General features: G+C 41.3%; 1 protein-coding gene across 1 annotated transcript; it reads left to right on the top strand.

Annotated features, from left to right (window-relative positions):
• Positions 1 to 1184: 1184 nt before the first annotated feature.
• LOC135216425 (glycine receptor subunit alpha-4-like) lies at positions 1185 to 14104 on the top strand. The gene is made up of 11 exons (XM_064251778.1): positions 1185 to 1760; positions 2110 to 2278; positions 3642 to 3719; positions 6140 to 6222; positions 7051 to 7194; positions 7363 to 7445; positions 9222 to 9356; positions 10391 to 10491; positions 11257 to 11417; positions 11927 to 12077; positions 12826 to 14104. The coding sequence occupies exons 1-11, from the start codon at positions 1699 to 1701 to the stop codon at positions 13024 to 13026; spliced, it is 1368 nt and encodes a 455-aa protein (XP_064107848.1). The 5' UTR covers positions 1185 to 1698; the 3' UTR covers positions 13027 to 14104.
• The last annotated feature ends 9717 nt before the right edge of the window (positions 14105 to 23821 follow it).

A 23821-nucleotide genomic window follows, 5' to 3' on the forward strand; every position in this document is an offset into this window, starting at 1 on the left:
CATGAAATGCTTGAAAGAGAACAACTTGCTATTTACAATTATATTGTAAAAAAAAAAAAAAAAAAAACTCGGGCCACTAAAGAAATTGCTATTATTTTTTTTTTTCCTTTTTTAGTGGCCGAATTAAAGTTTAAGAATTTAACAAACGTGCTGAGAATATTTGGTTTAAATGGCGGTGTCACAATTCAATTCACTGCTTGAAAAGCAGAATTACTATTCTGTATTTACAAGACCACCGAGATGGTCCGGGCACCAGATTGATGGTTTAATTGATGGTGTCACAATTCAATTCACTGCTTGAGAAGCAAAATACTCTGTATTTACAAGACCACCAAGATGGTCCTGGTATTTATTACCAGATAGATGGTTTAGATGATGGTATCCCAATTCAATTCACTGCTTAAAAAGCAGAATTACTGCTCTGTATTTACAAGACCACCGAGATGGTCCTGGTATTTATCACCAGATTGATCATTGTTAGAACTAGAGATTTGCTAACTCACAATTCTGTCGAAACTCTTTGGACAAACAGAGTCGTTAATACCTCCCCCTGACGGTCTTCTAGTAGATAAGTCCTAAGCGCAGAATCAGGTTGACGACTTGACGTGGTCACCGGCTCGGGACCAGACCGGTCCGGTAGTGATGTTATGACAGTTATGTACTAGTGGCATGGCAGGGCGGCTTCGACTCCAGTTGCCGCTCAACTCTCCAGCCCGCCCGCACCAGGTAAGTTCCAGTGGACCTTATGAGAGACTAAGAACTACAGTGTGTTGTTTCGTGCTGTGTCACGGACCTGTGGTTGTTACGTATTGCAATTTGAGGATGGTCAGTCTGAAGGATTATGAAATATGATGGAAAGCTAATTTGATAACTGTAAGTGCCATTTTGTTTGATTACCATGTTTAATATTAAATGTCAAACTCAAGGTCCATATAAATCTTGGTTAAACTTTTTCCACCGCTTTTAGATGCTGCTGGTATTATTATTATTATTATTATTATTATTATTATTATTATTATTATTATTATTATTATTATTATTATTATCGGTAAATGTATCCACCGATTGCTTTCATAGTTTTGATATGTTTCGATCAACAATTTAAGAATATTTCGAGATATAAGCTCTCAATTATTTGTTCATAACGTAACATTCCAGGCAGAAAGCTGAAGAATAGGCGGGTATGATCGAACTGGTTACAATCTTGGTGAATTTCTCAAGCATTTCTGTAACAGTAACTTTCACGTTTTCATTTCAGGCAGTAACTCAGTCATCTAATATTATCATTATATACAGATACTTTTCACATTTCGTTTAATTCTTTTTACCGGTTGCATTTTTAAACATTATAATACTCGCATTCCATCATTTGTTCGATGTAGGTGACGACAGAGATGCAAAGAAGAGAGAAGCCTTCGTACATTTTCAAATTTCCGCTCCTAATCCTCCCCCTTGTCTCTGTCCCCGCGAGGAGGAGACTCAACTGAGATTATCAAGGTTTACACTCCCGATTTATCCTCTCAAGACTCTTCTAAGAACAAAAGCTCCTGTTCAGAAAGTCACCTCCTCCCGCTTCCTTATTCCACCCATTCCTTAATTTATTCGGACTTTTCCCGGATCGATCTGCTTCACATATTAAAAGCCTTCTTTCCCCTTATAGCGGTTTTCATCAGCTTCTTGGAAAGGAAAGGAAGACGCATGTCTCTGTTCGCTTTTCAACTCCTTTGCTTCATCTTGCTCTGCTCTGAATGTTGTCACGGGTGAGTATTAACAGATGCATATTTTACAGTACTATATATATTCTGTGGAGAGAGAGAGAAAAAAAGAAATGTTATATTTATGAGATGGTCGTGTTCTAATGACTATTGTCACAACTCACAGCCCAAGGGAAGTGCTCTAATTAACTTTAAGCATTAAGCCAATAAAGGTGTTCGAGCGATAAGCATACATTAGCAGCAATATGATCAAAGAAGAAGAAAAAGAAATGACAAAGCAGTTTGGGGGGACAATATGAAGAGGTCGCGTAGCACTTGGCTCAGCAAACTATGACATCTATGAATGCATTAGCATGTTTTGTACTTCTTATTTGCTCTTCATTTTTACTTTCAGAAAAGGAGAGAAAATAAAACCGCAGAAGACAAGATTGTATCTGGAAGACATCCTTCCAGAAGACCAATCATCTTACGACAAAATGATTCCACCTAAACTCGATGGACAGCCTACAAAAGTTTATTTCCACGTAACAGTCATGAGTATTGATTCCGTTAACGAGAAAACGGTAAGTGCATGCAAATCTTTTATTTACTTACAATTTTCGTGACATTTATATAGAAATTGGGTAATGCGTCTCATTCTGGCGATGTTATCAGGGGGCCTGGTTGTCGTTATTTTTGTATTTCTTAATTTATTTTGCCAGTATTTGGGTGCAGAGTTTGTCACTTTCGCAAGAGAAAACCTTCAGATTCATTTTAAATATTCTAAACTACAATTGCATTAGAACAGAATCAATCCATCTATATATCTTAGTAACATGTTCCGGTACGTGTTAATGAGACATAAATGGATTATGAACCATTTAAGTAACGCCAAGAATATCCGAATTTTGCAAGAGGAGAATCTTCACTGGGTTCATCGTGGTGACTGCTGTTCTTGGAAGTTCTGATTAGGATAAAAAACATGAACAGCCTAGATTTTGGTCTGTTGCCATACATATTATGACATTAGGTGTCTAAAAGAGGAAGTGTGTGGGACAAATGTTTTTGAAATATTCTATAAAGTCTATGTATTGGGGTAGAGTGCGACAAGTAATTTGACTACAAAATCATTTGGCATAGTTTATAGGTGTCCTCCTAAAGGACTCTCAGGAAATATGGTTAAAAGAAAAAAATAATATTCACAAATATTCTAGGTATGAGGAAATGGTAAATAAAATAACCGTTTCTTAGATTTTGGTGTCTGTATAATTTAAGCAAAACCGTGAGGTAATGATTGTAATTGTAAAAAGAGGAATGACTTGAGGGACATCTGCTCATTAACGTAAAGTTTAAAAATACTTGATCCCATCTGATATATTTCAAGACAACACTTAAATTAAACAGTAAGCTGAGGAGCGTTAGTAGTGACTGGGTGCAATGCAGACTCATATTATATCCAACCCTAGAAGTGAACTCCTAATCCTTCTGTGAAGCTTGAATGAGGCATATTCTCAAAAGCGCTATGATTTTTTCTACTCAACATATTGTAATTTCCCAATATAGTTATCTGTAAGTATTTAAATTTTGTAATACTACCTGAGTACCATATCAACCCTGATGAATGACGTTTGTCTAGTAATCAATAGGGTGGAAAAGGTATGTATAATACCACAGCCTGCAAGTATTTAAATTTTGTAGTACTACCTGAGTACCATATCAGCCCTGATGAATGACGTTTGTCTAGTAATCAATAGGGTGGAAAAGGTATGTATAATACCACAGCCAATGCCATTCATTCAAGAGGGCTTTCCCCTACACGCATACCGCGTCCGGGTTGCCTGTAGTTCTGTGCTTTGTAAGCTTTTTTTGCACAATAAGTTGTTTTCTCTCTTGTGGTGCCATTTCCTTTTCGTCTCTAATGCCTTTTCTTTTTTTTTCCTGATGCAGAGCTACGGGCAGGATGTTGAAATCTACTCTGAGAGCACAATCAGCAGTTTAAATCTTGAAACAGGAGCGTATTCTGGCGTAAGATTATTTTTTGTTTTCGTTTTTACCCCCAAAAGTTTGTTTATTTGTTTCATTTTTGAGATTGCTGTTACTGGTGAGGATTTTGCTCTTAATACTGTTGAAACTGATTTTGCAAAAGTTAATTTAGTTTTACATATCCCTGTATTATGGCAACGAAGTAAGACTTTTTTCTTTAGGTAGGTATACATAGTCTAATAGGATTTTTAGACGTAGATTAGTATTTTAATTACTAAATAGAACGCCGACCTTAATTTATGTAGTTTTATCTCTGTCTTTGGGAGGAACCACTTTTCTATTCAAAAAATTAAAAACAGCATGAGAAAGTTACACCAGTAATCTATCGTATGCATAGCTTCATTTATTGACTGGAGTGTTTATACGTTAAAATTTACGAATTGTCAATAGTTTCGCCCCCTTACATGAAAGACTGCAACACTGCAATCTTGTTTCCGCCCAAGCTATGTATTAATGAAGTCGAGGCAAAGTTATATCTGTACCTACGTAGACTTATCACTGAGGTTCCCCAGCGGTTGCTGACACTGTTCTTGTAAGTATAATAAGACATTATTTTAAGATCTTTAGTATTTAGTACGAGATACAAAATGTGTCTGGCAAATCCCAACGGAGTTTATAGATAAGCAGTTTGATAATGGGACAAGGAGATGGATCAACACAGGGAGAAAGAAGTATTGGAAGGATTTTGTTCATTACCTAATTTTTTGGAAAAACCCGATCATGACATAATTGTGTGTTTCTAGTTACCGAATAAGAAAATAGATTTTTTTTCCATGGACAGAATATTGTCAGGTAGTTGACACTTGCAATTTGCCTCTTTTATGGAGGAAGAGTAATATTCTTAGATGTTCAGCCTCATTCTTTAAAGGGAACCTTATAACTTTACGTTGCCGAGACATAATAAAAACAAGAAGGAAAAGTTATGCTTCTCCTCCAAATAAGCGGTAGAGGTCTTTTGAAGGATGGCCGATTATAAAGCTGAGGAAAAAAGAAACGGGAAGATTATTAAGGTGCTTTCAGGAAAGGTCACCTAACTGTATGTGATTCTATGACATTTCCTACCCTGTGCTTTTCAAGGCTTTATTTACTTTTCTTCCATGTTGTTAATGACACTAGTGTTCCAACCGGTTGTTTGTACTGATGGAAATGTAATCTTATTGTGTTGTTGTATTAAAAGACGAACAATACCATGTTACGTCGTGTCCTAATAAAATGCAGCTATACGGAAGTCATTGTGCTTGAAAGGGTAATCTCCCAAGTGCTCGACTTAAGCCCGATTTAGGCGACTTACTTGTGTAGTGGCATTAAGGAAGAGGAGAGAGAGAGAGAGAGAGGAGATGAGAAAGAGAGGAGAGGAGAGAAGAGAGAGAGAGAGAGAGAGAGAGAGAGAGAGAGAGAGAGAGAGAGAGAGATGGGCATGAAAGGATATATCATTAGAACAGAATGCCTTTCGAAAGTATTGTTGTTATGAGGTTTTCAGTAAGGATTAGGGTTTGGAGATTCCATGCTGTCCAATTAAGAGACTAGAAGAGGCAAAATAAATAAATAAATAAATAACAGCGGAAAAGCAATAATTGTCGATTAGGGCTTCATTTCTACAGCTCAAGTGCAAAAGTCGAAGTTGAAGTTTCATTGTCAATTTATAAATCGAGCTAGTGCTGCAGATACATTATAAAATTATCTTGAATCAAAATTAAGATCGATGGACTACCATCTAAGCTTGAAACTTGATGATTTCATAAGGCTTTCTCCCAACTTCCCAAGCATCAGTTTAACATCTGTTTTAACTGCTACCTTGCCTGTTAATCATAATTAAACATCTTGTAAAATGTTTAGATAACCACTTTACCGAGAAGATTCTAAGTTTGCGTTGTGCGAGGGGGGAGACGGGCCGGGGTTGCGAGTCTTGCCACCCATCTCTTCAGCTAATTTCATGTCAGGAGACATTAAGTTAAGGTTAGCACAAAAAATCTCTTGATGAATCTTAAGTTTTCAGAAACCCTTTTGGAGTAAGTGTCCTTTAAGTTAGGACCTTTCAGAGAGATGTGACTCTTCAATTGCCTTCCACATCAGAGAATATAACTATTTACATTATTAATGTAGTACATGTTTCGTAATTTCCTCGAAGATATTGAGTTGCGCCTTGCTGCTAGCACCTACGAGTTTCTCAGCAAGCAAATTAACGAAAAATTGATCCTTGCATTCATAAAGAACTGCATCTCTTTTCTGCACTCTTAAATTTGTGTGACACATGCATACCGTAGCCTTACTTTTAAACTTATCGGTCAGATTTGGGCACGGAGATCATATGTTTATCTAGATTTGTGAGTAAATTCCGCAAGATAGAACGTTGAAATACTTTTTGGATACTGTCGATAACTTGGAATATTTTGTTTTCGCAGACTTTTGCAACTGACATATTTTTTGCCCAGTCTTGGAAGGACCACAGGCTTCGTTTACCAGCAAACATGACTAAAGAGTACAGGTGAGTCAAGAAAATGGTCTTTTAGCAAGTGTTACGCATATGCGATATGTTTTTAGATGTTGAGTGCGGCTGCGGAGGCGTACTACACGCCGTGGGAAGCTTGTAGACTGCATGCGTAACTAAGAGTTGGCTTGCAATTTCATCAGAAAAAGTAGTTAATAAAAAATAAAGAATATCGCTGTGACCAATAATCTCTTGAACTTACTATCTAATTTAAATAAAACAAATGTAATGGATCTCATCTAGATAACTGACGGGGACATGACATCACAACTATCAAGTTTTCTTGGTCTTTGAATCTTTTCCTACACTAGATTCTTTGGTTATTTGTTACTTTGCAGAATGTATCGTATCAAACGGTTAGGTTTAACAGGATCCTTCATAAAAAGTGGGTGTGACACAAAGTATATAAAGGGCCATAAATTTAGCGTATGATTCAGGTCCTCGAAAATTTGTTAGCTTCCGCATTTCTTTCGGAAGAATGGCATGCCGAACGGACACATTTGATCAGAAGTAGCTTGTGCATTACTTGACTCAAATAAATATGTTTCACTTTTCAAACTCTTCGTTTCCTTGCTAGTTACATTTTTTTTTTAATCGAAAATCTCCCACTCTAATCTGTACTAAGTTTTAGTCAACTGCGTTCTGAAACCAGTCTTTGAAAGAAAATAAATAATCGTACATAACTCGAAGCCTAGTTGCCATTCGTCATGAAACATATGAATTTGTGTACCATTCTTTTATATTCTATGTTGCTGTATTATAATTTCAAGTGTTGTGTTTGAAAAGCAAACACATCCATTCTGAACTGTATTCGGCGTTCATCAGATTATTAGACCTTGACTGGCTGGGTCATCTGTGGCGTCCAGACAGCTTCTTCAAGAACGCCAAGGACGTGAGCTTTCACACGATGACTATTCCTAACCATTACATGTGGCTGTATAAAGACTTCACTCTCCTTTACATGGTCAAGTAAGTTTGACTCATCTTTTTTTCGTTGTGTTTTACTTAAGAATGCAAACAGTCTTACAGAAATATAGGAAAAATCAATCATTGTCGTTTTCAAACCAGCAGATCGCGAAAAATCAGGAATGTGGTGATTGTATAAATGACCTTTTCATTGTTTTGAAATCTTTTCAGACTAACGTTAACTCTCGCCTGTGCAATGAACTTTGCTGTCTATCCTCATGACACTCAACAATGCAACATGCAAATGGAGAGCCGTAAGTATTTTTATTACTTAGGACAACGAAACTAAAGTTGGTAATGTAGTAAAATCGTGTGATTGTGTGTGTGTGTGTGTGTGTTGGATATAGAATTAGGCCAACGATCAAGCACTGGGACCTATATGAGGCCATTCAGCGGTTAAATGGAAATTGACAGTAAAAGGTTTGAAAGGTGTAATAAGAGGAAAACCTCGCAGTTGCACTATGAATCAAGTGTTAGGAGAGGGTGGAAAGTAAGATGAAGAAAGAGAATATGAAAGTAGGTGCAGTAAAAGGAACGAAAGTGGTTGCAGATAGGGGATGAAGGCAAGCTGCAAAGAACCTTAAGTAATGCCTACAGTGCACCGTATGAGGTCCATTGACGGCACTACCCCTGCTACGGGGGCCAGATCGGGTGAACAGTCAATAGATAGTGATAAATGCTGTATTACCTTCATTAGATCTCATTGTTAAAATTACATCCAGATAGGAAATTTACCACTACAAAGGACACTAATTAGTGTGATTCTTTAAAATTTACAAAAGAGAAATCTTACAAGAACGCGCTAGATTTTGTGCCCAAATTCAGTTTTAAAAATGCCATCCATTCATCAGTACGAGTTCATTTGGTAACAAGTGGTCTTAGCAGCGGTATACTTTTTACTGAAAATTAGAATCCAGAACTTGAAGAATATTCTTGAAGAACTAAAACTGGTTGTGTGTCAAAAATAAGTTTTCTGGTATCATTCGGTACTTTTCTACCAATGCCTTCACAAAGGAACCGATACTTTTTTTTTTTTTACCAAATTGCAGTCGGCGCACGTGTTCATAAAGCCAGTGTCACATTGGCAAGCGCATAAGCATCTCCAGTCATGGGCGCCGCACTTAGGGGCAATAGGGGGCACTAGTCCCCCATCCCCCACTGAAATCCTGTGACCACAGGAAGTTACAGTTCCTTTTCAAATGAAAAGTGACTAACTACAAAAAATTATTACATTTAACAACATCACTTTGTTTTCCTTCCATTCTATACATTCTTTCATTTCAAGTAAATCAAAGTTAGTCTTATTATATTGTATAAGATTTGTATGCGGTATATAACTGCGTTATTCTTTCAAGGAATGTTTGATTTCAGTTAAACAGTATTTTATGGAACTATTGAAAAAAGATCAATGTCACTTTCATTATTTTTTTTTATTTCATCTTGCTTCACTGCAATTATTGGCATCGCAATTCCACTGCATATTATATATCTATATTATCTATATCTATAATATATATATATATATATTATATTATATAATATATAATATATAATTAATATATGGGGATACAATCCACAATGAAGTAAAATCCTCTTGTAGTTTAAAATATATATTTCTTGTACAGGATTAAAGCTTTCGACCATCAACTGTGGTCTTGTTCATTTTAGTGAACAAGACCACAGTTGATGGTCGAAAGCTTTAATCCTGTACAAGAAATATATATTTTAAACTACAAGAGGATTTTACTTCATTGTGGATTGTATCCCCATTTACTTAGAGGTACGACATAGTACCTGGCTTCTGCATATATATATATATATATATATATATATAATATATATATATATATATATATATATATAATTTGGCCCCCTTGGAAATTATGCTGAGGGCGCCCACGTCAGTTATGCCACCAACATTGGTTATTTAGTACGAGGCTTGCTGGAAAGAAGCTGAAAAACTTGTTCCTGTGACACTGCCGTCTGGTGACAGAAAAGTACCGTATTGTAGGGCGCTTCCTTTCCTCCAGTGTCCCACACCACCGACGACCTGGTGTTTGAATGGGATCCGTTGATACCGCTCGTCGTCGACGAAGGCATCGAACTTCCTCAGCAAATGCTTTTGAGTAACTCGACAGCTGAGTGCACCCAAGTGTACTCTACAGGTAAGTTTCAGAGCTTTAGTTTGATCAGAGGTAACGATACCCTACGTGGATATTACTTATGGGTTTGTTTAATTACATATGTGATTTGAGGGGAGCTTTTATGCGTGAAAATGTATTCGGTTCTACACTCAAAATTTTAATATATTTGATTTAAACGGAATTCTAAATACTCATTAATTTAGGCAATAAAATTGCAAGATGTGATTTTCATCTCAGGAACCCTTTAGCAACATCCTTAACACAAAATTATTATCTGATCTGAACATATATGATTCACAACATTTCTATTACGCCATATAGTGCAAAACACACCATTGAACATGTTCCGTATGCCTGTTAAAGATTCAAGTTCGAAATATATGCAGCTGATTGGTTAATAATATTCATCATAAAATAAATTAGTAATTAGACAAATGAATAATCGAAAATCGGACGAGTTTTCATAAAACCCCTCGGAACATGTGGCCATGACTCAAGCTTCTAATCAGTTGATCAGTGCTGCATCTATTCACAGACATCCCCAGTTTTTTTATAATTAACAGAACAGTTTTTTTAGAGGCGTCATTGCCATGTTGTATGAGGAACGTTTCCTTAAAACAGACGCGCTCACACACACAAAAACACACTTACAACCAATCTGAATCCAGGTTTTATCGATACAAAAAATCTCTTTTAACCAAGAACAGCCTTCAAAGAATTGACTCCACTGATACCTACATTTGCCCGTTTCTTTTGTTGAAAGGACCAATAGACATAAGAAGAAAAACAATTTTTTTTTTAAAGTGAAAGGACATCATTATGTTGAGTTTCATAATCTATACTTCTAAACCTATCAAAACCCTTAATAAAATAATGACTTAATATTCATTTTTAAATGAAATTATATACATACGGTAAATATAGCCATTGCCCAGTTCTACGATTTCAACCCTTTGACAGCTAAAGCAATACATAACCTGTTATTTCATAGTTAAAGTGTCAGTTTAGACTTTTCTCTAATCCTGCATTTCTTTTTACTATCCAATTTTATCCAGGCAACTTCACATGTCTGGAAGTGGTGTTAAAGTTAAAACGTCGCCTGGGCCACTTCGTCTTCCACACGTACCTTCCAACGTGCTTGATTGTCATCATGTCGGTGAGATGCGATTGCTTTCATATTGCAGAGAAGTAAACACAATTTCTGTTTATTTTTAATTGCCAGTATGACCTCTTAGCTTCTAGATGTCATCTTGCCTTAAGTCCATCCAAGAAGTATGAGAATTTAAGGGTTGTAGTGATAATTATCACTACAACCCTTGAATCCAGATGAAAAATGGGTGAAGAAACTTTTATAAGACTATAGCAGCAAATACATTTGTCATTTGTCGAATATATCTGTCAAATTAAGATGCAATTTGCACAGTGGTAGCATAACGTTTCAGTGGTTACATGTATTGAATTTTTAGACCGAAATGAATGGATAGAATCCTCAGTTCATTTATATATATATATATATAGTATATATAGTTACTATATATATATATATATAGACTATATATATATAGTAATATATAATTTTCTTCCTTAAAGCTATCTCTTTCCTTGTCTTTTAACAATTTGCCTACCACTTCCTTCACCTATTACTTATTTGCGTTTCATGCATGTCATCTTAGAAAAATTACCGACCAGAAGAGAGAGGATTCTTGTGCATTTTCCATATATCCCTTACATTGACAGTGCATTTCTTCCCACTTTTAAACTTAAAAGAAGAAAGTTTTTATTTTATGTAACTATTTTTTGACAAATTTCTAGAACTGACTTTTTATTTGGCACACTTTCCATTCATCTGTTCTTTTCATGTACATTCTCTTACCCCAATCTAGAACCGATACGTCGTTTAAATCCAGTTTCTCGTTTCCAGTGGGTTTCGTTTTGGATTCGACCCGAAATTGCGCCAGCGCGAGTGACTCTAGGGGTGACTTCCCTGCTGACGTTGTCCACTCAACACGCCAAGTCCCAGGCCGCTCTTCCTCCAGTCACTTACATCAAAGCGATTGACATATTCATGTTTTCTTGTACTGTGTGAGTATCCCTCTGTTTTTAACTCTCTGTAGAGCTAGAGCTGTAGAAACGGTAATCGCGTAATGTTCTGAGTGTTCAGAAAGGCCTGCATTGATCTATATACTTCAGACTTAAGGGTCTTGATACTCCTAAAATGAAGTAATTATAAGATATTCATAATTATTAAAACGTTTTCAGTTGAGGGATTCAAATAGGGGATCCTCAGTATCAAGAAAAACTTCTGCAGTAACTGATTGTTGGAAGAGCTATAGTAGGTGGACTATCTTACGTAGACATTCAAAAGGTTGCAGGTATTTCAGTTTCCTTATAGGAGACTTCTAAAACAATGTAAAATACAAGACAGAAACTTCAAAAATAGCAATTTATTAAAATGACGCTGAAACTCCCCTGATTTCACGATTCTCTATGTATAAAGAACATCATAATCCTGTAAGGAGCAATTTCACATAATTAATAAGACAGGCTGTATTGTCACTGAATGTTTCTGGAACAAGAATATTTGCTTTCAGGTTTGTGTTCTTGGCTCTCATGGAATACGCTGCTGTGAGTGTCATTTTGGGCGATGACAACACCTGCAAGAAAAAGAAAGCTCTAGAGATCCCTCCTCCCCCACCGCCCCCCAACCTAAGTGCCCTGAAGTGCGATAGCCCCTTTCTGAAGGTAAGGTTGCTTCAGGTGAGGTAAATCCAGAGTATATTATTCGTTAACGTGAAATTAAACATTGCAGTGTTTCACAAATGAATAAGAAGCGTTGGCGAAGCATGATATTCGAGATTTTTGTAAAAGCAAAAGGTATCTATTACTTTTTGCAGATATTTAGAAAGTATTAAGAAATTCGACTTAAGGTCGGAAGTAGTCTAACATAGGGAAATCTTGTTGTGCCCTAACTTCTCTTAGAGAGAGAGAGAGAGAGAGAGAGAGAGAGAGAGAGAGAGAGAGAGAAGAGAGGAGAGAGATAGAGAGAGAGAGAGAGAGAGAGAGAGAGAGAGAGAGAGAGAGAGAGAATGTGCTACCATGATCACAATTTAAATTTTTAATATGCGTATTACTGGTATCTATTTCAAGTTTATAAAAAACCTGAGATATAAGAGTGATTGAAGGATTGTTCTCTTAAGATCAGATGAAAAAGTTAAATACATCTTATTACAAAAACAGTTTAATAAACTCACCAGTAGCCACGGGCGATCTTGTAATTAATATTATTTCGGCTCCCCATTCAGGCGTTTTACGGGCTGCTCTAGGAGCAAGAGCCCGTGCTGGCATAAGGCCAGCTAAATCTAAAACAACATTCAGGGTGGGTTCCATTTCCATTTTGAGGTGCATTTTTCTTCCAAGAGAGTAGAACACGTAAATTTCCTTAGCTAAATCTAGTTTCCACCACAGGGACCTCAATTCTTCTCCATTTCAGGAGATGGGAGGCCGCATCCCCGAGAGCGTGTTGGCAAGATGCCCGAAAGAATCCTCTAACCAACCAGCGTACAAAGGCAAGGATGCAAAGGCACGCCGACTTCGAGCCATCATGCTGGACCGCGGTTCTCGATATATCTTCCCCGTTTCCTTCGCTGTTCTGAACTGCCTCTACTGGATCACCTTCTGGGAGTATCTTTGATGGACCTCCCAAAGTTCTAGGGAAATGCTCTACTTTTCTTTGTAAGAGTGAACTTCTGACTAAGAGAGAAGGTCATGGAAGAGTATTTTGAGCACAGAGGAAACTCGAAGCCCTAGTAGACTGGAGGAAAAATGTTCAAATTTCACTTCAGGGGGTACAGAATGTTAGGAGCAGGCATCCATGTCAGCTAGTTGATATGACCCCTAATGAACATATTTCAGGTGGATGCCCATTGATTTAGGCCTTTTTTTAATTTTTATGCCAAAAACAAAATGGCCGGACAAATAGAAATGTATAATTTGGAAAATGTGTGATAACTTCAATTGTACTGAAGCTGCAGTTGTGAAATTTGACATATATCATCGCAGCAATACCAGTAAAGTGTTCAAAAAGTATTAAGCCATTCCATAACGAATTGATAAAGTTATATACAGATCAGTCACAAAAATTTACAAAAAACACAAAGCTGGACTCGGTTAATTTTCAAATCATGCGACTTATCTTGACTCTCACTGTGGGTATGCTTCTGCAGTTTGGTATATTTAACTCCAGTGATACCAGTGAGATGTCCTGCAAATATAATGCCAAACTATACATATTTAAAAAAGTTATATGCATATTTATACATAATAGTCAGATTTGACTATTTAAAAAAAATGGCCCATATGTTACCCTTAACCAAACATGGTTCTGAAATGTGCATTTGTATCTCATTGATACCTATGAATTATCCTAAATATATTGATGCAAAGATATATCATCCCACACCATAATGGTTTGGTGAAGTACTTCCTCTTGGAAAGTCAGGGTCCTTGAAGGTCCCTCCCAAACTTCATCATTTGGAGAAAGTCACTCGTCAATCTTCTCGAGAAGATCCTAAATTCACAGCCACCTTGAATGAGACAATGTTTACCGCAGATGACCAGGTGTCTGACGAAGCTTCTGCCCTAGATATGGCCTGGATTCTCTCTCGCATCCATGGCTCCAACAGGGACTATGTGACAGCGTGGACCGGGTTCAAGCAAGTTACAACACAAGACAAACACGAGCTCTGCACAATCGGGTATTTGCCTCTCCTCACGTGAACGACATGCTGTGGACAGTTATGAGGCGATGCCTGAGGATTTCCAACATTATAAATCCTGGCCAGTCCACAGTCATCACTCTGGACCAGCAGCTGTACTGCAAGGCCAAGGAAATACTGTGGGCGAACAATAATGAATACAAAACGATATTCTTGCGACTTGGGGGGTTCCACATTGTCAAAAATTTCATGTGTGATTGGGCATCACTTTGCAGACTCTGGTCTTACTGAGGTGTGGACAGAGAGTTTCGTCTTTGGAGAGAATACAGCTCAAAATAACATGCAAGCCAAAACATACAGCAGGGCTATTCGTGCACACAAGCTAACATTTGAAGCTGTTTGACTTCTACTTGGTGATCTTTTTAGCCAACACGATGAACGTCAGCCAGAGTGTTTTCCAAACAGCTTCAAATGCTAGCTTGTGTGTACGAATAGCCCTGCTGCATGATTTGGCCTGCATGTTATTTTGAGCTGTATTCTCTCCAAAGACGGAACTCTCTGTCCACACCTCAGTAAGACCAGAGTCTGCAAAGTGATTTCCAATTACACACACATGAAATTTTTGACAATGTGGAACCCCCCAAGTCACAAGAATATCGTTTTGCATTCATTACTGTTCACCCACTGTATTTCCTTGGCCTTGCAGTAAGTACAGCTGCTGGTCCAGATTGATGACTGTGGACTGGCCAGGATTTATAATGTAGGAAATCCTCAGGCATCGCCTCATAACTGTCCACAGCATGTCGTTCACATGAGGAGAGGCAAATACCCGATTGTGCAGAGCTCGTGTTTGTCTTGTGTTGTGACATTATCAGTCCATGTCGTAGAAGCTTTGGAAGCACACAATGAGTGAGATGTGACCAGCAACAAAGTCAAACCACTGAAAGATACAGTTCAGCACTCCAGAATAACAAGACTGTTGGACAACTTCAAAGAGACACAACCACCCACTCCCAGATTTTGGGTGATGTACATCAAAATGATCTCCATCTTGTTGCAGTTCCTGCATGCAGAGAACTGGAAACTGGAACCTACATAAATCGTCCTTTGCGGCAATGTTACCCTAGTTTGCTCAGTATGACCACACAAACTACACACGCTGGAGAGCAGTTTATCTTGCTGACATTATGATCCTTGAAACAAGCCACCCTGATGTTCACCAGAAGTTCATGAATGGAAATTTTGTGGTCAAGACAACCAATAACACATTCAATCAGCTATTGACGGATCAAGCCTTAAAGCACATCAACAAAGTCTGCCAACTTGCCGGTGGTCTTGTAGGAATAACGCAATCAGAAGGGGCAAGAGATCAATGGTGCCTCACATTCAACGAATGGAGCAGAAATGTAGAAAACACAAGTGCTGTGTTGGACATGCATGCTACAGATGGAGACTACAACCCTTCCTATGTAAAAAGAAGCCAGACCCTCATGATTAAAGTGGGACAAGGAAGATGTTCAGAAGATTGTCGACCAACTGAAGAGATTCAACATTTTTCATTAGCATGGCCACTTGAGATTTAGCTTCTCCTTAAATAATGGAATGTCTTCTGACAGCACATGCAAAAGGGCAAGACAAATTGAAAGAATTTGCGGGGTTACGTCTCATCACGAAAAAAGTGGGATTCCATGACAAGCTCAGACAGTCAAAGAGCCTGACACTGAAAAGCATATATCAGGTCCAGAAAAAAAAATTCAGCTCTGAAACAAAATCGCATCAAAGCAGACTGTAACCTATTTCAACGTTTGCTTGTTTTGAAAGAAGCTGGATGCAAGGTGGACCTGAAGGAAATCCTCAGCCATGAACTTATGCCGGTTCTCCTATCACTTGCAGACACATCCAGAGCAATGCGATCCACAAACAAAGCAGCTCTCAGAAATATCCTTCAGAAAAGAACAACTGTAGAGAAACAACTGTCGATAGTAAATCTGAAAACTTGTGTAATCATCGATGATCAGGTACTTGTTCAAGCAATCGGCAAACCTGCAAATGCCCACAATTTTGGACAACTCAGACCGGTTCGTTCCCTGTCTTCAGATAGTTCAGTGACACTTGCTCCAGAGTTCACGTTGTGTTTGAAAGTATGAAGCAAATACTAACAAGGACACCACTCAGATATTATGGACCGGAAAAACCGGGCCAATACATCGCAAAGTGGACAATAGGGATGTGCCTTTACCCATCAACTGAAGACAATTTATTTACCTCCCAGAGAACAAGCAAGACCTGGAACACTTTTTGAGCATGGAGCTCATTCGTCAAGCAAGGTCGACTCAATCAAATCATGAAGTCGTGACATCTGGCGGATTTCATGACCGAACGGCTGTTGGGTCATCCTGTGGAACAGATATCAACTCCCTCAAATCTAACCACGATGAAGCTGATACCAGGATACTGTTACAGGCCAAGTCTGTGACAGATCTTGGGTTTGAGTATCTTCATTTGTTCCAGGGACACAGACGTCCTTGTTCTCCTCGTTCACTTTGTCAGTAACTTACCTGGAGAGCTTTAGTTTCAAAATATTTCAGCATTCCATGCCCTCTCTGGCTGCGACACAGTCAGCCAATTTTGTGGCATTGGCAAAACAATAGTATGTAAAACGTTCATCAAGAACTGTCCCTCACTGGATGGGCTCGGATGTGGCACACCTACCAAAAGAACACTGACAGATATAGAGAGCTTCATCTGCAAACTGTATTCAAACAATGAAAACAACATAGACATCAGTGACATGCGTTTCAAAATGTTCCTCAAAGGTTACAAAGAACCAGAGAAGTTGCAACCAACCCATTCTTCTCTGAACCTGCATATCAAGTGGCACACCATCAGTGTGTAATTTGGCCCTTTTCATTGATCTTATAACCAGATATATCTTCCCCGGTGGGAAATGGATGGAACAAGGATGGTACAACTGGAAACATACTTCCTCATTTGATGAGTGATATACCATTTCCAGCGGCTTACCTCAAGCTCACACAATGCCAGTGTAAGAACTGTGAATCTAACAGATGCAGTTGTCTTAAGGAGCTGAGATGTACCGCTGGTTGTGGCCAAGATGACTCGGACTAGACCACAGAAAACTGATGTCAATGTTAATATTATCCCAACAGTTTTTTTTTTTTTACATCAAAAGAACTTCATTAAAGCATGTCCGTACATTTGTACAGACTTAATATAATTACATCAAGATGTGATTTTATCGGATTTTCAGAGCATTTTATCATGTTCGTCTCTCCATAGGGAACGAAATAGATAAGATTAATTACTTAGATCTTTAGAGGATGTGTGTATTATTATAATATGTTCAAATACCGCAAATTTCATTATGGTATCTTAAATAAACAGAAATTTATGTCATTTTATTAGCTTCCGGAGTTTTCAATAGTTGCAGCCATTTTGTTTTGGCTGTATAATATTTAAAAAGGCCAAATTTAATGGGCATCCACTTGAAATATGTTCACTATGAACCACTTTAACAGTCTGACATGGATGCCAGCTCCTAACATTCCGTACTCCTTAAAGTGATTTCTAGGCCTCTTTTCAGATTTTGCCTCTGGTCTATAGAGGTAAATTGATACAGGAGAAAAGAACATCTACGAGGTAGCTACCTCTGGCGTTTATATTTTCCGAGTAATATTCTACTTTTATCCTACTGGGTTGGAGAGCATATCAGTTTTATCCTCAGGTTTCAAGAATATCATAATTTAGTTCTTTACTTTTTCAAGAGCAATTGAATTTTATTTTCGCACATATCAGGAAAACCCAATTTTAAGATGATATTTCCTTAGGATGATTCTATCATAACCGCTGTACCTCCTGTTTCAAAAGAAATTTTGTTCATAAAATTACCTTCTGTGCTTTAAGGGGGACATCATGGTTTTTATCCTTTGGAAAGGATTTGTCGTATGGCGTGTAAAGCAAAATACTACAATCTTATCCCGAACTAGTACTTACAACTTACAGAATAATAAATTTCTTTGCTGCATTCCAAAAGAACTGATATGTATTTTTCCTATTAGTAAACCCCCATAAATGCAGAAGTAGCCATTTTAATGGGTTCACTTTTGACAAAACAAGAAATATAGTTATAGATAAGGGTAAGATTTTTACATTCTCTTTAAAAAAAAAAAATAAGAATTATACTCTAAAATATATATGCCAAAAAAAAATAGTTGGGACAAAACTGGAGCTGTTGACATGGATATTCAAGATATTGGGCTGGGGGAGCTTCCATGACTGATTTAAGTATCATATGGAAAATCATTCTTTTTATTCTCAACAACAAAAATAATCGCTCCATATGAAAAGGAAGCTACCAATAACTCACTGGATTCGCACAAGGTCTCAAGACAAAATATGTCATAAAAAATAATAATCCATTTTAATTCTTAAAGACAATATTGGAAGACACTCGATCAGATGTGGAAATACATTTTATCCAGCTTCGTGGAAATGTTATCCCTTCAAAAAAAAGAGGAGACTATTGCAGTGATTGCCAGATAGCCCACTTTTATGTATGCTCTCCCACATTTACACACAGTAGTAATAGTTGTTGCTGAAATAATAATTAAGCAAATGTTGGCGGTTAATAATGATTTATTGATAGAAAACAATGTTTTAATATTCATATCCATGGGGAGGGGGCGGGCGGTGATGCAGGGCACGAGACCAGGTGGCCCCCTTCAATCTGCCACTGGTTACATATGCTGTGATTATTCTTACCAATTACATATGGTTAGAATTAAAAATAACAATTTGTCGAAAATTGTATTTTTCCTAAATATACAAACCTGAGGTCCTTTAACAATAGGAAGATACTTAGCGGCAGCTGAACCGGTCGTAAGCTTCGAACAAGGGGGTTCAGTAGTTAACTACTTGTCCTGCAGTTGGGGGTCAGCTCGACTGCGAGGAGAGAGTCACTTTGCTTTAGGCCCAGGAAACGCAGAGTGAGGGGTAGCATGAGGTTTGTAGAGTTAGGAAAAATACAATTTTCGACAAATTGTTATTTGTTCCAATACGTATATAAACCCTCGGTCTTTTAACAATAGGAAGACTCGCTTATTGGTGGGTGGAATCTGAGTCTTATGAACAGACTGGTGTTTGTCCGACCTTGGTTCCCTCCCTGGTTGTAAGAGCAAAGGGAGGGATCCTAGTCTCTGCCCAGTTGATCAGGGTGTGCACCACAGGATCAGTGGCCAGACTTCTGGACCAAATTTATAAGAAGGAGGCGAGCGTACCTCTTGTAAATAGCAAATACACAAGAACTAGTTCCTGCTTCAAGAGCCAATATGAAGTCATGGGCTTGTCTCTTGTTGGCTTCTACTCCCCCCCTTGTCGGGGAGTGGCGGATAAATGCTCCTATCCCTACTGAAAGGGATAGGATGGAGCTCAGTCATGTAGCTTACCTGCATCTGCTTCCTGTTCAGCATAGTGACGACCGCGGCCCTCTGTCCACAGGTAGAGGAGGAAGAACGAAGGAGTAAGAGAAGACAGTCACACTCTCTTTCACTCGTCCATTCATGTAGTCACACAAGGATGCGATGCTGTTCTGTCCGCTCGGGTGCTGGGTAGACTACACAACTTGTTGAGCAGCCACCACGGGTCCCAAGGAAAAGGTGTCCAAGGACCTGTGGGTAATATCCTGAAGGTAGGCGGAAGTGAAGGTGGTTTGGTTGGCCCAAACCCCTGCCTTCAGAACCTGCACCATGGAGAAGTTCTTGCGGAACACAATGGTTGGACCAATAACTCTGACTTCGTGAGCTCTCGGACGAAAGGTCCGGGTGTCGTCACTACCATCCGTGTCGTACGCACTTCTGATCACCTCACGCAGCCAGAAAGTGTTCTTGGAAACTTCTTTCTTGGTAACCCGGGTGCTAATGAAGAGGCGTCGACACTCAGGCCTGAGGTGTCGAGTTCTCTTCAGATAGCGCCATAGTGCCATCACAGGACAAAGCAGCATCTCATCCGCATCATTATCAGTGAAGTCCTTCAGGGAGGGGATCATAAAAGGCTCAAACCGGTCGTCAGGGACTGAAGGATTCTGAGTCTTCACTACGAAGTTCGGGACGAAATCGAGCGTCACGGATCCCCATCCCCTAGAATGCTTAACATCGAAGGAAAGACCATGAAGTTCCCCTACTCTCTTTGCCGATGCCAGGGCCAGCAGGAAAAGGATCTTGAGGGTCAGATCCCTGTCTGACGACTCTTGGAGTGGCTCGAAGGGTCTTCGAGTCAAACTCCTAAGGACCTCTCAAAGCTCTTCATAAGGAGGAAGATCTTGAAGGAGGAGGAGATATCCACTAGGACCAGGATGGTTCTGTATCCTTTAACTGCAGAGATGGAGATGAGCTTCTCTCGGCGAAGGAAAACGAGGAAATCTGCTACCTGCTGAATAGTGGCTCTGAGATCAACCACAGAAGACGGACCACTTTCCCTGGTACACAGCTGCAGTGGACTGTCTGAGGTACCCAGCCATCTCTGTTACTGCACTGCAAGAAAAGTCTCTCGCTCGCAAGAGATGGTGGATAACAGTCAGCCGTGAAGACACAGGGACCGAACCAACCGGTGGTACTGTTGTACGTGTGGCTGGCACAGGAGGTTGTGCCAGGGGGGAATCTCTCTCAGTACTTTGGCGAGCAGAGCCAGCAGGTCCGGGTACCAAACAGCCTGAGGCCATTTGGGTGCCACCAGGATCATCCAAAGATTCGGGTTGACCAGCGCCCTGCTGATCACCCTGCGAATCAGACAGAACGGGGGAAAGGCTTACACGAAGAGGTTGTCCCACGGGTGTTGAAGAGCGTCCTCTGCAGCTGCCCATGGGTCCGGCACAACTGAGTAGAAAACCTGGAGTTTTCTGTTGTGCCAGGTGGCGAACAGATCCACGACTGGACGCCCCCACAGGTTGGAGAGTCTTTCCGCCACGTCTGGGTGAAGGGACCACTCAGTTCCTTTCACCTGATCCCGACAGCTGAGCTTGTCCGCTACCACATTCCTCTTGCCTGGAATGTAGCGGGCTGACAGCTCTACCGAGTGTGCCACGGCCCACTCATGCACCTGCAACGCCAACTGATGCAACGGGAGGGACACTAGGCCCCCTGTTTGTTGACGTATGCCATTTCCATGGTGTTGTCGCTCATCAACACCACTGAGTGTCCCACCAGACGATACTGAAACTCTTGGAGAGCGAGAAGCGCTGCCTTGAGCTCCAGGACGTTGATGTGAAGGTGCTTGTCGTTATGCTTTCACACACCCGCAGCCAGCAACTCCTCCAGGTGTGCGCCCCATCCCTCGGTCGATGCGTCTGAAAACAGCATCATCTCCGGGGGGGTGGGAATGCGAAGAGGCACTCCTCTTACGAGGTTCCCGTCGTCCAGCCACCAGGCTGGGTTCTGCCTCACCTCCTCCGTGAGAGACACGGGGAAGAAAGGTGGGTCTCTTGCCTGTGACCAACACTCCTTTAGTCTCCATTGAAGAGACCACAGGTGAAGACGCCTGTGAGGGGCTAACTTCTCTAGTGACGACAGGTGGCCGATCACGACCTGCCACTGCTGGGCTGACTGCTCCTGTACGGACAGGAACCGTCCTGCTGCCTCCCTGAACCTGCTGATCCGCGAGTCTTCAGGGAAGACTTGCCCTGCTACCATATCGATCAGCATGCCCAGGTACTTCATCCTCTGCTTGGACTAGAGATCTGACTTCTCGTAATTCACTACGATCCCCAGATCGGGGAAGAATTCGAGGAGTCGATCTCTGCCCTGTAGCAACTGTGAGCGGTAGCTCGCCAGGTCTAACCAATCATCGAGATACCTCAAAAGATGTATCTCTACCAAGTGGGCCCAAGCCAACACCAGCGTGAACACCAATGGGGCGGTAGAGAGACCGAAACAAAGTGCCCTGAACTGGTACACCGTCCCATTGAGGATGAAGCAGAGGTACTTCCTGGAGGATTGATGGATGGGTATCTGGAAATACGCGTCCTTCAGATCCACAGAAATCATGAAGTCGTTCTCCCTGATGGAATCAAGCACTGATCGTGCTGTTTCCATCATGAACCGAGTCTGGCGAACAAATCGGTTCAAGGGAGAGAGATCTATCACCGGGCTCCAGCCCCCCAAGGAATTTTCCACCAGGAAAAGTCAACTAGAAGCCCGGCGACTGATCCCATACGATCTCCACAGCTCGTTTGCTCAGCATGGCTTCTACTTCCTGCCGAAGCACCACGTCCTTGGCCGAACCAGGAACGTACATCTGTAAATGGACTGGGTTGGAGGTGAGGGGTGGCCGAGACTCTAAGGGTAGTAAATATCTCTCCCGAAGGACATTCACTATCCAGGTCTCTGCTCTGTAGTGCTGCCACGTTGCCCAATGGCTCGCCAGGCACCCGCCCCACTTCCGGCAGCAGGTGAGGGGGAACGCCGTCCCTAGCGTTTCCCTCCTCTCTTCGACTTCTTCCTGGTTCCTCCTCAAGAGAAGGAGGGTGGTTACGGTCACTCCTTACAGTCGAAGTCGTAGGCAGAGGTCTTAGCCGCAGAAGAAGCGCTAGCTAAATTCTTGGGCTTAGCCGCAGTTGTTCGAGGTTGCCCAGCCACCTTCGAGACTGCCTGGTGGACTAAACGGTCACTTTCATCAGTGCGCCGTTGTTCCACCGCAGCGTCCACCATCTCTCTGGGGAAGAGAGAGGAGTAACTCCGCACCGGTCCGTTGCGAAGACCCAACGCCGCCTCTCGCCCTGGTTACTCGAGTGAGGACAGCATCCCTACGCTTCAGAACCAGGTTGGCCCACAGGTTAGCTGTCTGGTGGGCCAGGTAGGAGATAGCCCTACCTCCTGATCGCCTTGCTCTTCCTGGTGTAGCCCGAGGAAGTTGAAGGTATAGGAGAGGTAGACCTGACACTCCCCCCCCCCCCCCCACCGGCATGCTCGAGGGGCTGCAGGCGATCGCCAAAACCGTGGTGGCGATCGAGCTGAAGGCCTGGTCGAGCAGCTGGACCGAGAACAGCGGCGACGGTCCCGAGCGTCAGAAGAGCTGCTGCTGGTCCCCCTCTCCGCCCGGTCCCAGTAGGAGCGGCGGTCAGGGGATCAGCAGAGTCCACTGTCGCGGTGGGAGCGAGGCCTGACCTTATGGTGAATCATGCCGCTTGGACCAGCCGAGGTTGGCCCAGGCAACCAAGGGGACCGCTTCCTCGCCTCAGCCCGCGGACGGTCTGGGACAGTCGCGTCAACCCTGAGTACCGGTGGATCGCTGGCCTGGTGGGCATCACCTGGGCGATTCCCGCTCCGTGCCAGGATCCTGGCATCAAGCGGACTCGGTTCCCTGGGTCTTGGCTGCACAGTCACCCGCAGGCAACCGTACACTCAGTACCTCTCGCGAACGAAAGGCCGAGACAGCACCTGGCGTCGAGGCAGAACATCTGGCACAAAGCGAGGAGGTATCGGTATTAGCCGGCACTCCTCCGGTCCCTGTCCTCTTCTTCCTTGCAGAAGGAGAGACAGGCCCCGTTCCCGAAGGAACAGGAGGACCAGCGGAAGTCCCAGCCATCAGGGGCTGGAGCAAGAGCGGCAAAACCAGGCGGTGGCGTCACGTTATACCTCCTCACCTCCAGCAGCGGTGCCTGAACAGCAGCTGTCGGGGTAACCATGGCAACATGCTGGGTGTATACCAGGTGCGGCGGAGCAGCGTAGCCAGGCGTGGATACCGTCGTGGTCGTGGTAG

Source organism: Macrobrachium nipponense, chromosome 6 (assembly GCF_015104395.2).
Source record: "Macrobrachium nipponense isolate FS-2020 chromosome 6, ASM1510439v2, whole genome shotgun sequence".
NCBI classification, from domain to species: domain Eukaryota; kingdom Metazoa; phylum Arthropoda; class Malacostraca; order Decapoda; family Palaemonidae; genus Macrobrachium; species Macrobrachium nipponense.